General features: G+C 37.8%; 2 protein-coding genes across 2 annotated transcripts in view; one reads left to right on the top strand and one right to left on the bottom strand.

The window, feature by feature from the left end:
- BORCS6 (BLOC-1 related complex subunit 6) overlaps nucleotides 1-14,271 on the top strand; it is a 179,345-nt gene that overhangs the window by 100,099 nt on the left and 64,975 nt on the right. The gene's annotated exons all lie outside the window — the stretch shown is intronic.
- LOC145983834 (EH domain-containing protein 3-like) overlaps nucleotides 1-14,271 on the bottom strand; it is a 30,198-nt gene that overhangs the window by 1,114 nt on the left and 14,813 nt on the right. Inside the window, 2 exon segments of the mRNA XM_083116879.1 lie at nucleotides 2-957; nucleotides 960-1,037. Coding sequence (XP_082973005.1) covers nucleotides 2-957; nucleotides 960-1,037 — 1,034 coding nt within the window.

Below are 14,271 nucleotides of genomic sequence, written 5' to 3'. Positions count from 1 at the left end.
AGTCATGATGTACAAGTTGTTCTTGCATCCTCTTGAGATCTGGAAAATCGCCAGGAGATATCTGATGTTCCCTCTGAAGCTGGTCGTATATTGTCCCGAGGTTCTTGATCAATTCCTTCTTTTTAGTTTCTTTGCCAAACATTGAAGGCATGTCTTTCCTCAAAGCACTGATGATGTACGCATGAACCTTAGCCAATCGAGCACGTTTTATGAGATCATTAAGCTTCCTCAGTGCAGCATTTCGTGGGAGAGACTGCATGTCTTTGAATAAATCCTGTTCTTCATCCTCAAATAACCTCCTGCTAACATCATAACGCAGTGGTTGGTCCCAGAATGAGCCAATGTACACACGAGCAACTTCGGGAGTGTTCAACACTTTACCTAATGACCACATTAAAGCACCATACACTCTCATAAGTTGCTGATGATCCACCATATCTGCTTTATTTAACACTATTCGTATTTTATCGTCATGTCCTCTTAATGCTTCAATAGATCTTCTGAATTCGTCAGAAATGTCAAGTTTATGAGCATCAAATAAAAGTATTATCCTATCAACTCTCTCTGCAAACCACTCCAATACTCCTGTAAAATCATAACCGCGATCCACACGTTGTTTCTCACCAGACAAAATTCCTGGTGTGTCCACTATTGATATTCCTTTAAGAACTGGTGAATCTACTAGCGAGCACTGAAATCTATTTAAAAAAGCATTTCCAAACTTAGAAAGAGGTCTGAATTGTCTTTTTGGGTCTACAACTAATGCATTTCCTGGAATTACCCCTTCTTGTTCTTCATGCATTACAGCTATAAACCTGTCGGTTGTGGGTTCCGGTCCAATTCGTATGCCTGGAAAATCTCTCTCCAAAAGGTACCTTATAAACGTTGTTTTACCTGTTGAGTACTGGCCTACTAATAGTATCATAGGCTTAGCATCAAAATCTGGATCATCTAATGCGGAGAATGAAAATCATGAAACTGATAATGTTGCTTTAAAGGCAATAATTTTGTTCTGTCCACTTGGCCACAGGGTCGGGCTCAAATCAAATATGATAAGCAACATAGGTGTGCGTTATGATATCCATTTTATAAAGGAAAAGTTAAGTTTTAACCCTGACTGTTCGCATGATATCGTTTCCATAGCATGTTATATATTGCTCTAAGAATTTTAAACTGCAGCAAAAATAAATGACATTTGCAACTGCGAAGCTATAAATGGGATTGCATACATTAAGGACAAAAGATGCCATATTTCGATTGCTTGTAACATCGAAAGAAGAATTAGACGAGCAAATAGTGACTGAGAAGAGTTGCTTGCCTTGATGTCCTGTACACACTGTGAAAGTTGTCGGTGTTATTAGGCGGCACCCTATGAATATAGGTTCAAGAAAATGACAAGTAGAAAAAGCTGCAGTCAAATAAATACGATGGAAAACCTCTCAAATTATATTCTATTTATTTTCTTATATTTATAATATTACATTTTGTCTGTAGCAGACGTCGTCTGTTAAAGTACCTGAGGCACAACCTAATCTTTTGACAAATAATTATGTCAACTCTTCTGCTATGGAGTTGGTTCTCCTAATTTTATTCATATATCTTAAGCCATTCTGTGACTGGAAGAAATCAGTATCAGCATAAAAAATAATGATATTTGGGGTTTGCACGCTTCTGCTTAAAAAGCGATGGCGATAAGCGGCCCAGAGACCTTGTGCCGCGGAAATCGGGTAAGGCGAAGGAGGCCCCTTATATCGTTCGGTTTCGTACCATAGTCATTAAGGAAGGTATTTTTCATAATGTAAAGAGGATACAACATTTCCCTCTATAAAACTTGATATGAAATATTAATGATGACCCTGTAATCCAAGAAGTCATTGATCAATCAATCACAGTATTTCAACAACACAATATTTTGCAAAATGGTTAACGTAACCAGTAGGCAAACATTGTCGCAAGAGTCTTTCATTTGAAGCAAATAGAATCCGTGGTGGACTAAGGGACCCATGTTGTAATGTTTTAGCAAGTAGGCCTACAAAATATGTATTACAAATTTTTACACAATTCAACAAAGTGTAGATAATATGTAACCATTATTATTTAATTAATTCGATTTTTCTTGCATAACACAACACAATGGTGTTGTTGGATTCTCGTTAGATTCCTTTGTGCGTAAAATACTTGCATACTGGAAACTAGAGGGAAACATTATGAAGCACGATTTATAAAGGACTTCCTTGATCAGTTCTACAGAGAAGCCCAAAGCTGTTAGTACATAGTAATCGTCTATTAACATTATTGACTTGTAAATATAAAGTAGATACAGTCCCGATTAGCCTATTTATGTTAAACTTCATTTTTATATTCTTTGGTAGTCCGATAGGTCATTATCGAAATATTGTTATTTGATGTTGCTCGACATCTTTTTGTTCGTTGTAGTTTCAAGATATCACTCCTTTCCTGTTACTTATGACTTTTGGAGGAGGGGGGAAAGTACCCCTCTGTACCTTGTTATATCTGCCAATGCAACACAATATATTACAAATTTGCCCCCTCTAGGATTGACTTCGCCCCCCCCCCCCCCTACTAAGAATTTCTGGCTACGGGCCTGCATCAAGGTGAAAAAATTCGAGGCTAGGAGCGGTTGAAAATGGCATTTTCTATCCTATATGTATGCAGCCCCATTTAATAGCTTCTTGGTTGACACTGGCGTTTATGTTTCCTGTCGAATATGATTCTAAAAGCAAAAATACTATATTATGCCAGCAGTGACTTATTCCTTCAGATAATTTCATTCACAGGGTTCCAACTGGCCTGAAAATCCTGGAGTACCTGGAGAAGTCAGGTGAATCAGGCTAGGAGTTAAGTAATTGAAAACACAGGATTTTTTTTAGTAGTGTTCAAAACCTGCAAAAATCAGGGGAATTAAATTAATTTTGCTTGCCAGAATTGGTAACCTAAAAAAACATTTCGTTTGGGGGGAGGAATATTGCATATAAAAACGTTCTTTTATTTTATTTTTCATTGATTTTCAAAAATGTTGAACAAATTTGATTGACTTGATTAACTCTCAAAGTTGAAGTATAACTCCTATTTATTTGCAAGTTAAGTCCTCCTCCGTGGCCGTACGGTCTAAGGCAGTGCCCCTGGGGGTACGCGAAGACTTTTTAGGGGGTACGCACAATTTAAAATAATTATAAATAATGAAAACTGTTTCTGACAGAGATAATTTGAAAATCATTTTCCTCAAAGTAAATATAAACAGGGATCAGTTGAGGATTTCATGTTACTCCCCCCACCGACCCCCAGACTAAAGGATTCTAACTCTGATTTATTATTATTAGAGCCCGGAAGTTTGGCAAAATGCCTCTTTTTATCTACTGCATATATTGATAAAATTTTTCCGGATATACGTTTCTCATGTTGTTTGGAATGTTTTAGAAGCCTTTTCATTTTGCCTATTTTGCCTATTTGGGACCCCACTGCCTGTTTTTAATTATAATGCCTTTTTTTGCCTTTTTCAATTAAATTTGACCATTTTTTTAAAAGAAATGTGTATATAAATTATTTTTCTCCCAAAAAACGTTGTTGGCATTTATTTTTCTTTCGTTTATTATGTGAATAATTTTCGCCTTATTTAAGTAATATTGAACTCATGCATGTTTCAACATTGCTGAAGGATAAAAGTGTGAGAAAAATGTATTTCATGCTCAGTTAGGATATTGCCTTTCGGTTAACATTTCCTTGTGCATGATTGACTGCTGAAGTGGACAGGTTGATTTCGAACACAAAGAAGATATTTCTGAAATCTCCCTCTCGAACCCGAAAATTTAAGGAAGTTGCATCGAAGCTTAGTTTACCTCCGCAACCAGTCTTGACGAGATGGGGAACCTGGATATCAGCAGCTATATATTATGCTAACAACCTTGAAAAAATCAGTGAGGTGATAGATGCTCTTCCAGAAAATGAAGCGGCTTCAATTCGTGAAGTGAAACACTCCTGTGCTATTCAAGTTTCTTTTTGCACATTATGGTGCATTCCCAGAGACAATTACAATTACAGAACTTAAAAAAACACCTTGTAGCATCCATGAAAATGTACGAGGAATCTATGCAGCAGATGATGGAAATGCCAGGAGAAAAGGGGTCAGGGTCAGCTGTTGCGGAAAAGTGCAAGCGGGTAGTGAGTGCAAATGAGGACTTGAAACAATTGAAAACAATTTGTGATATTCTAAAAGGTGAAAATGCTGTTAGCGAAATGCGTCCAGCTACATTAGCTTGTTTTATGTATGCTCCAATAACTTCTGTCGAAGTAGAAATATCATTTTCTGTTATGAAAAACATTCTCTCTGACAGACTACTATCAATGAATGTTGAGTAATTAAAAAAAAACACCTTGTAGTTATGTGCAATCAAGACGGAGAAAATTGAAATGCTCTTTCCAATGTAGATTTTAACATGTTGCCAGAAATTATAGATAAAAGTAAGCGACTTCCAAATGTGCCTTTTTTCGGTTTATTTTGCCTTTTTTTCATTTTTATTGCCTATTTTCCACATTATAAATGCCTTATTGCCTGCCTATTTTAACGAAAATAAATGCCTGAATTTCCGGGCTCTAATTATTATGCTCATAACTTGTATTATCCTCTATTTCCAAGAAACTTTTGTTTACTCTTTGCAACAATGAAATCTTGCAGCTGCGTTCATTGCTAATCGTGCTCCGAATGGTATTTGAATTGTTTGTTTCAAACTCTGACAATAATGGGAGTGTTTGTGAATGTAAGTTACGGACTGGAGAAAGAAAGAAAGAGAGGGAGGGAAGAGGAGAGAAAGGGTAGTTCAGTTTTATTTCGTGATTGTTGTGTGAAGGTGCGGTTTCTTCTCGTCTCTCCCTCTTTATAGTTACGTTCAGTTTCTCGTTATTAGAAAATCTCAGGTTACAGTTTTTTAAATACTTTCCAGAAATTGAGAAAGACGATAACACCCAAGATTGGATTACAAATCCGTTTTCCACCACCGCCATCAATTCCTCTGATCTTCCTGTAAAATTAAAAGAAAGTCTGCTGGAAATGTCCACTGAAAGATCACTTGAAATAAAATTCGAAAACGTGTCTATTTGCGAGTTCTGGTGTTACGCACGCAAAAGAGTATATTGAACTTAGTGACACTGACATCACACGCCTTATTCCCTTCCCCTCCACTTATTTGTGTGACTAACTAACTAACTCTCTAGCCTTCTTAAACTCGTTCATGTCTGCAGCAACACAGGCCTTCCATCTGTCCCTATCTTGAGCAAGATCTATATACTCTTTTCCATCCCTACCAATTTCTTTTAGGTCTATCTCAACGTTGTCCCTCCATCTTCGTCTTGGCCTTCCTACAGGTGTCTTACCATCAGGTTTCCCAACAATAATCCTGTAAACTCCTCTTTCCTTTCCCATTCGTGCCACATGGCCTGCCCACTTAAGTCTTCTTGATTTAATTATTCTAGTAATATCTGGACATGAATACAAATTATGTAGTTCTAAATTATGTAACCTTCTCCACTCACCTGTCTCCTCATCCCTTTTAGCTCCAAAGATTTTCCTAAGGATCTTATTTTCAAATACTCTCAATTTATGTTCCTCTTTCAATGTAAGGGACCAAGTTTCACACCCATATAATACTACAGGCAAAATTAATGTTTTGTATATTTCAACTTTTAGTTTCTTAGATTTCAACTTATTTGTGTGAGCAGGGTTTTTCTACATTGACAACCATCAAAACCAAGCACAGAAATCGCCTGAATCCAGAATCACCACTGATACTCGCACTAACGAAGATTTAGCCACGAATCGAGGAGCTGGTGTGCAGAAAACAAGCTCAGCAATCTCATTAAAGTTCATAATATATTTTTGCTATACACGTAATTTTCCTTTATTTATTTCATAATTCTCCTTTTTATAGTAAAACTGTATTATTTAATAGGTAATGATTTGCATAATTTATTTTAGATGTAGTTATGTATAATCTGAATTAAGGATAACTCGGGGAAGGGGGGGGAGTACACGCTTGAGTGGAAAAGTTTCTTTAGGGGTATGCGGAGAAAAAAGGTTGAATACCATTGCGTGCTTTGGAATCCGACTGCGGGACGGCATAGGTTCAAGTCCTCCTGGGTTCAGTTTCTGGGTTTTTGGCCTGTGTATAGGACCGGTGGCAACACACCATCGTGAGGAAAATGGGGAGCTACGAGCGAGTAGCGTAACCCGGTCTGAGAAATCTCCTATAACAGCTGAGGGTTCGACGTGCTGACCCCACGTCACCCCATTACCGGTTGAAGATCTCCACACCTCTAGGTAGGATTGTGGGAGGGAGACTGGCAGTCGGGAGATAGGCCAAGGGCCTTCCAGGGCTGGCGAGCCACGGTTTATTATTATTATTATTATTATTATTATTATTATTATTATTATTATTATTTTATTAGCAAGTTAAATCATTATACAGTAGTCTGGAAACTTTTTGGATTCAGGGGGGATGCGGGAGGTTGCTTTATGTGTAACATTCTTCAAATGAATTTTAAAAAGTGCATTTCTCTCTTGCAAACAGCTCGTTGTGAATTTCTGAGTATCGAAGTATGCTAAACCCATGTAGAATAGGTACGTACAACTAACAAATGTAGAACTGCGTGCCTCATTTTTTCAACAAGTTAGAATTAATATCATAGAGCCGTTGAAGAACATTCCGACAATAGATCCCTCTGTCATATAATTAGCACAAACAACAACCAAATTGTGGCAGGAATCAGAAATATGGGTGTGATGGTTTCTAACACTAAAAATCTCGAATTCTACACTGTTTTCGTACTTCTGAAGGTACAAAAATTGCCCTTTCGAAGAAATGTCCGGCTCTTATAGTGCAGAAAACTTCGAGAATGAAGCACGTTTGATACACATCAGGACCCTTAGGCCAAAATCTGATCAGCTTTTGAAAAATCTCCACGGTCCTATCAACGTCGCTATTAAATACTTAATATAGAAAGTCAATACAATCTACAATTCTGAGTGATTGCGCACTAAATGTGCTCAAATTCTAAAACTTCTCTGCACTATAAGTGGGAGAAATTCCTTTGAAATATCTGTTTTCATTTCAGAAATGCAAAAATAATCACTTCATGGAAAAATACTGTGTACAAATTGAGGTTTCACCATGTCGGTGAATGGCGAACGTTTCCCATCTCAATATTTTCACTCCAACCAAACAACAGAAAAAATCCATTCCGCACACCCATGTGAAATATTACTTCTTGAAATAAAACAACAAAGCTATTCAACTAGCTTTTTCTATATTTTTATAAAATACTTTCTTGCACATCTTACGCTTTTCCTTTCATTCTACTGGAAGAAAAATTTACGAACTGGAAATTAGATTGTGTTAATAACTTTATTTTTGCGCTAAAAAAAACGGGATTTTCTGCAAATTTTGGACCATGCTATGTATTGATTTTGTATTGTATTGATTTTCCCCCAGTTCATGGACGTCCATAGGATTTTTTCCAGGGAGCGCCAAGCAAGGTATTTCTTTTCCCGGGAGGGGAAGGAGGCATACTTTTCCCCATAATAGTGATGCCCCCTCAAAAAAACCAAAAAAACATTGCTTCAGTCTGAAATTATTATGTTCTTTAAAGGTCCTTGTAATAATTAACACAAATTACTGTGACAGATGAAATTATGTGTGAAATATATATGCTTTTTAGGCGGGCATTCATTTTCCAAGGGGGGAGCGTGCCCCCCCTCTTCCGGATGGCCATGCACTATCTAGCAATTTCCACTTCGAGCACTCATCATACTACGTTTTTTTTCCTCTCTCTCTGGCAGCAGTAAATGTCAGTGTCAACTGCGAATATTTGTCACGTGTTGGATACGTATAGGTTAGTGTTTGGGATAGTTTTGTGTATGTATTATTATTTGTGTTATGAATGTGTGAGAAGTACATTTAGCTTGTCACCACCAGATGGCAGGACTATGAAGATTCTCTTCTATAAAGACTGTTCAACGCGTAGTACGTATCGGGGAATACCCAACACGAACAAGAGAACATCGAGCAACATTTCTACACGGTGGTCGACTCCACTGTAATGTAGTCCAGTGTTAGTGTAAATTAAATAGTGTAAATAGTCATCCAGTGTTTAAATATGAACCGCAACATTTTCTGGTCATCTCCGGGCCGGATTAGTTTACCAAGAGAACGATCTCTGCAAGATATGACGTGTTATATGCATCTGAACAAACGTCCCGACTCGGCCGCCATGGAATGAACGAGTGTTTTTGAGCTGCATCATTATTATCAAGTGACATTATCCAGTGTTTTAGGTACAGAAGTGGCATGATGGCATTCTTACCTACGTCAATTTACGGTTGCAGGTTATGTGCTCACTCGCAGTACTTTCGTGTGTACTTACTACGTATTACGTGTAACTTTCGAATTAGCTCGGTTACGGGCGTGGTTTCAACAGACATTCCGTATCGTTATGTAGTGCGTACGTCGAATGCTTTGTTACAAGACTGGGGTTTACACGCTATAATGCAGTGGACAATAGTGTTATTTGTTACGATAAAGCTCATCAAGGGACTGAGTATCATAAATTTCGACGGTTTCGAACACCCACTACAGGAACCTGCCCGTCAGCTGGAAGTGACGTCATAGGCAACATCCAGGGAAGCTTCGAGAACCAAGGTCAGTAGTTGTATTTCCTTCGCAATGGAATGTTGATACGAAAGAGAACTGGATTTAAGTGTCAGTTAACACGAACACAAACATTCGTCAATGTCTTTCATGAAACGGGGAAAATTCAAGAAGTAGGGTCCGTTTCAGATTATAACACCTTTTTGGGAAAACTATGATGAAGTTCAAACTCGTTTAGAAGTGGAGGATATAAATAAGAATCTTGAAGAAGTTTACTGTAAGGTATGGGGTTTAATGGAAGCCATTATAGAGAAACATAATAATAATTATTATTATTTTATTTAAGGGTAGGTATCTCACGTTCTGCTATCAACAGCCTTAGTAGAAGTCTTCGATTCTAGGGGACAGTCGCATACAAGAACGAGTTGCGCCTACTAATGGATCGGATGCTATAAACAATGCTTCATCATTAGTCACCAAGCATACAAATTACACACGATATCTTTAGTAGAGCTCTCCTCGACAGCGGGTCTCAATCAAATTTCATCAAAGCAAAGTTCAGAGACTACATTTGCGAAATCAGAAAAACCTTATTTCAATCAGAAGCATGGGCGGAGTTTTAGCTTTTGCTTTTGGGGGGGCAGACTCTGAGAGATGCATATGATGTACCTGAGGGTTACCCCTAGTTTATAAGGAGTTCGGAGGCCTTCCCTCGGAAATTTAAAAAAAAAACAAAAAACTTAAGAACAGTTAGTTTTAGGCCTTTTATATTTGAAAATGTTAAATTTCCTCGCTTAAGTAAACAAATATTAATTAGTATATTGGTTGTCAGTTTTAAAAGAAGCAAAACAATACGATTATTGCATTTAGCATTTCATTATTTTTTTATTGATACAATACTCGTATTACTTTAAAAATGTTACTGTACAATAGTAAGCTTCAGAAATTTTAGAAAAATTAAATTGAAAAGTTCTTTTGATGCCCCAGCAGTAACTGTTGACTCAACACAAAGTCATTTTACGTTTTTCTTTCTTCAAACTGTACACATCAATCAAATCGTCTTAAGACCCGCTATTGCGGCGCAATTACCGCACATGCCAACATGCCAAACGTCAAGATTTGCGGTATGGCTTCATAACAAAAATGTAGTAACTGAACTTAATCATGTGTTATTTCTTTAGTCTTTTTTTAAGGTGGGGGCAGTCCCCCCCGGGTCCCTCCAGAACTCCGCCTATGATCAGAAGATTCAATAATGTTTCTTCGGAATCCAAGGACAGTGTAGATATTCGTCTGCGCTCAAGAGTAACAGATTACCAGACTTCACTTACTTGTTTGATACTCCCACTCGTCACAGGGAATGTACCTTCTCAAGTTATTCATCATGAACATTGGAACTTACCAACCGACATTGAGTAAGCAGATCCAGATTTCAACAAACCAAATCTACTAATTGCAACGAAAATGTATTTGCATTTACTTCTTCCTGAGAGACAAACGAGAGATGACAACTATCCAGTTCTTCAAAATACTGAATTAGGTTGGATTTTAGCTGGTCAGATGGAACAGCCAGCGCAACCTAGTACACCCACAGTAACATGTTTTTTACGCATGGAAGACAACTTGGATTCTCAGTTACAACGCTTCTTAGAGTTAAAATAAATGCACTCAAAAATAAAAACAGATGGAAACAACATCACTAAAAGACAAGTCGCTTCTATTGTCGCAACAATCTCTGATCCATTGGGACTAGTGAGTCCAATAGTGATTTCTTACAAGATATTTCTGCAAGAACTATATTTACAGAACATGGAATGGAATGACAGGTTACCAGAAAAAAAATATGAACATGGAGTGGAAACATTTGTTTCAACAGTTACCAAACATTAATCAAATGCAAGTTAACAGATTTTTCCTGGTTCCAGGAAATGTGGTTAACATTCAGCTCCACGGATTTTCAGATGCTTCTCAAGTTGCATATGACTATTGTTTGTATCTTAGGTCAAGAAATGGAGATGGTGAAACTGCTGAACATTTACTTTGCTCACGTTCGGGTGTGGCACCTACACGAAGGATCACTCTCCCTCGTCTTGAAATGTGTGCTGCTTTGTTGTTGGCGAAACTAACACACAAGGTGTTACAGTTGTTACAATTGAAAGTCAGTAGAATCAGTTTATCGACCGATTCGAAGATTGTACTGGCGTGGCTCGCATCTCCTGCAAGACGATGGAAAACCTTTCACAAATTCAAGAATATACCAAACCTCACTGCTGAAGACATGTAGTGTCAACACAGAACCCAGTAGGTCTAATTAGCAGAGGAACAAATGTAAGTTCGTCACGGACCTCTCAAATATGGTTTCATGGCCCTGAATGGTTATCACTTCCAGCAACAGCGTGATCTTTGAGTTAAATATCGTCAAAGGATGATGACTTTGAACTCGTCAAAATTGAAGAACAAAGAGCAACTACAGTAAATCTAGTTACAAATGCGCGGACAGTAGAATATATCAGCAGATTCTCGTCGATATTAAGACTTCAAAGAGTGATTGCACATTGTTTGAGATTTATACACAAAGCGAGGAACAAACAAGAGAAATACATAAGATCATTGTCAGCAAGTGACTTAAGGTCAGCATTGCATACATGCAATAGAAGCGTGCTACACAAAGCTTACGGCAAGGAAACACGAGAATTGTCTTCTAACAGTCAGGTGTCAAAGGGTAGTCAACTTTCAGACCTACATCCTAACCTCGATGACAACAAGTACTCAGAGTTGGAGGAAGACTTAGACACTCGCAGCTGCCATGTAATAGCAAACATCAAATTATATTGCCATCGAAGCATCATTTGAATGAACATCTTCATTAATACAGGACACCAAGAGCCAGATAAGTGGTCAGAGCTATTCTCCACAAGTGCCTCATTTGTTTCAAATTAAGAGCATATATTTCCAACTAACTCATGGGACAATTACCACAATCCAGAAAACAGTCCACCAGACCATTTTTAAAAACTGGAATTGATTTCGCTGGGCAAATTATGATCAAACTGACAATCACTAGAAGCAAATTGAGGCTGAAAGCATATGCTGCAGTATTTGTATGCTTTGCTACAAAGACCATACACCTAGAATTTGTTGAAGATCTCAGTAGCAAGCCATTCATTGCAGCTTTGCGAAGATGTACGGCACGCAAAGAAAAATGTTTGAACTTGTACAACGACAACGAAAGACATTTTATTTGTGCCAATCGTGAACTACAAGCCTTGAAGTTTTTTTCTTCTTTTCTTCAGACTTCAACAAGTCCATAGAAAACTATGCAGCTCAGGGAGGATTCAAATGACATTTTCTACCACCAATATAGTTCAAATATGGCAGGACTGTGTGAAGCAGGAGTGAAGTTCATGAAGCATTATTACATGAGAAGAATAGTAGGGAGCTCCGCTCTCACTGTCGAAGAACTTGATACACTCTTAGTTCAAATCGAAGCATGTCTTAACTCCATGCCCATTTCATTGTTATCACATTTGGAACCAAGAACAGGGGTCTCCGTGAAGGAGGGTCACCTACCTCCACTCACTGGGAAACTTTCAATAGTTGAACAAGTGTATCCGTAGCGTACCGTCAGAAAAAAAAAACACTATATCGTAACGTCCTCTTGCCCGGTTAACGAAAAAAGACCCTGACAGAACTTGTCAGGACTTGCTCCTAGAATATGTGGGGGAACGCTACGATATATACATATAAGTGCTAAGCCCTGTATGATAGCCAGCGTTGCACACATCTAATGATAGGCCTGATACTAATCTCAATATTTCTCTAGAAAGATATGGCATAAATCATAACTTTTATTTATGCTCTTAATTTCTCAAATATTCGTAAATGTGGGCTAGATTATTCTTGTAGAGACTTCATTTTATTAATATGTGTTCTAGAATGGTGATTGTTTGCAAATTTCTGGAGCATCCAGCCCACAGGCCCGTGCCCAGGGGAGGGGGCCATGGCCCCTCCTCGAGCCATGAAATTTTTAAATATGAACCTATAAAAAGCTACGAAAATAACCGACGATTTTTCAAACTTGTAAAAATTTCAATTTTATGCTTGCATAAATGAATGTGTTTGTTGTGTAGAGAGGCAGTCTCCAGAAGTCTGCAGTCCGCGGTTTTGAGTACATTTAGTTTTATTACCATTGATGCAAGGCTACCAGCAGTGGCGGCGATTGGAGGGGCATGGGGGGTGGTGGCGGTGCCCCTCACAATATTTTCACTTTTGCTCCTGCACTATGGCCTGTTAATACTAAGCCTTGTCTACGCAGACTCGGTGGAGGCACATAGTGGTTCGGATCCCACTTTAAACTGTAGGTCCAGTCCCAATTAGTCTATCTGCATAAAAGTGGACTTAAAACAAAAACGCATACTCAAACTTGTCTACTAAGAGAAATTAAATTATCCTTACCTGCCAGTTTTGACACCCAATCGCCGCTACTGGCTACCAGGTGAAAATCTCTCTATCCCCTTTTTGTGGTTAAACCCAGCCCGCAACGATTTTTCGTAGCGGGCTATAGTTTATCTTACAGTTAGAATTATTTATTGTAATAATAATTGCTGATTCGTATAATTTAATCTATAAATATATTATTTTTCTAAACATTGAATTATCATGGCTGTTCAATGGTTCTGGTATAAGAAAATAAAGGAAATTTGAAAACATTTTTAATTTGCGAAACTCAGAACTATCCTAATACTTCTGACCACTATCGGCGATTGGGTGCCAAAATTGGGGAAGGGGAAGGGGCAAGGACAGTTATTTTATCTTGGTGAACACGCATTTAAAGGCCATAGTATGGGTCGAAAGTGGGAGAAAAGTCAGGGACAACTACCCCAAGGTCCCCCAAAATAGCTGTCATTGTATGTGTATATATAACATGGATCTGGCCCCTCCCTCAAAAAAATCCTGGTTACGGGTCTGAGCCCAGACCTAAAGAAAACTCCCGAACCCCTAAGAAACTTCAAAATACGTTGTTTAAATAGAATGATGAAGGGTTTTGTAGTAAGTTATTATGGTAAAGTAGAAAGTAGTTTACTGAATTTGAAATAGAGCATAAGAAGTCGTAATAACATAGCATTTGAATCACATTTCTTAAACAAAATTATATATTTTTATTTCTTGTAGTTTTCTAACTATCCAAGTCGTGATTATAAAATTTCACCACACAACTACGACGCCAAGGGTCCCGGGTTTGAATCCCGGCCTCCGCATAGGTTTTCTTTGCGAATGTCCCTTGATCAATTTCGTCACATCATCACTCATATTCATCTTCGCAATTAGTGGCAAAAAAGCGAAGTAAAATGAACCAAATCAATTTCACCACACAAAATTAAATGAAGTGGAGAAATTTTAAATAGGTGTACTGAAAGTGACGGACAGATATGAGGAGAGAACAGTAAGGTTAAAAGAGAATGGAAGCAAAAATCATTGAGAAATTTCAGTTGTCAAATTTATGAAATTCAAAAGTGAAAGAACAAAGTAATATTATCCAATGAAAATGATGTTAAAGATTAAATTAAAAGCGGTCTTATCTCAGGAGATCCATGTTACTTTCAAATAATAAACTATT

Source organism: Lepisma saccharinum, chromosome 2, assembly GCF_977018435.1.
Source record: "Lepisma saccharinum chromosome 2, izLepSacc3.1, whole genome shotgun sequence".
NCBI classification, from domain to species: domain Eukaryota; kingdom Metazoa; phylum Arthropoda; class Insecta; order Zygentoma; family Lepismatidae; genus Lepisma; species Lepisma saccharinum.
This window is presented reverse-complemented; position numbering and strand designations above follow the sequence as displayed.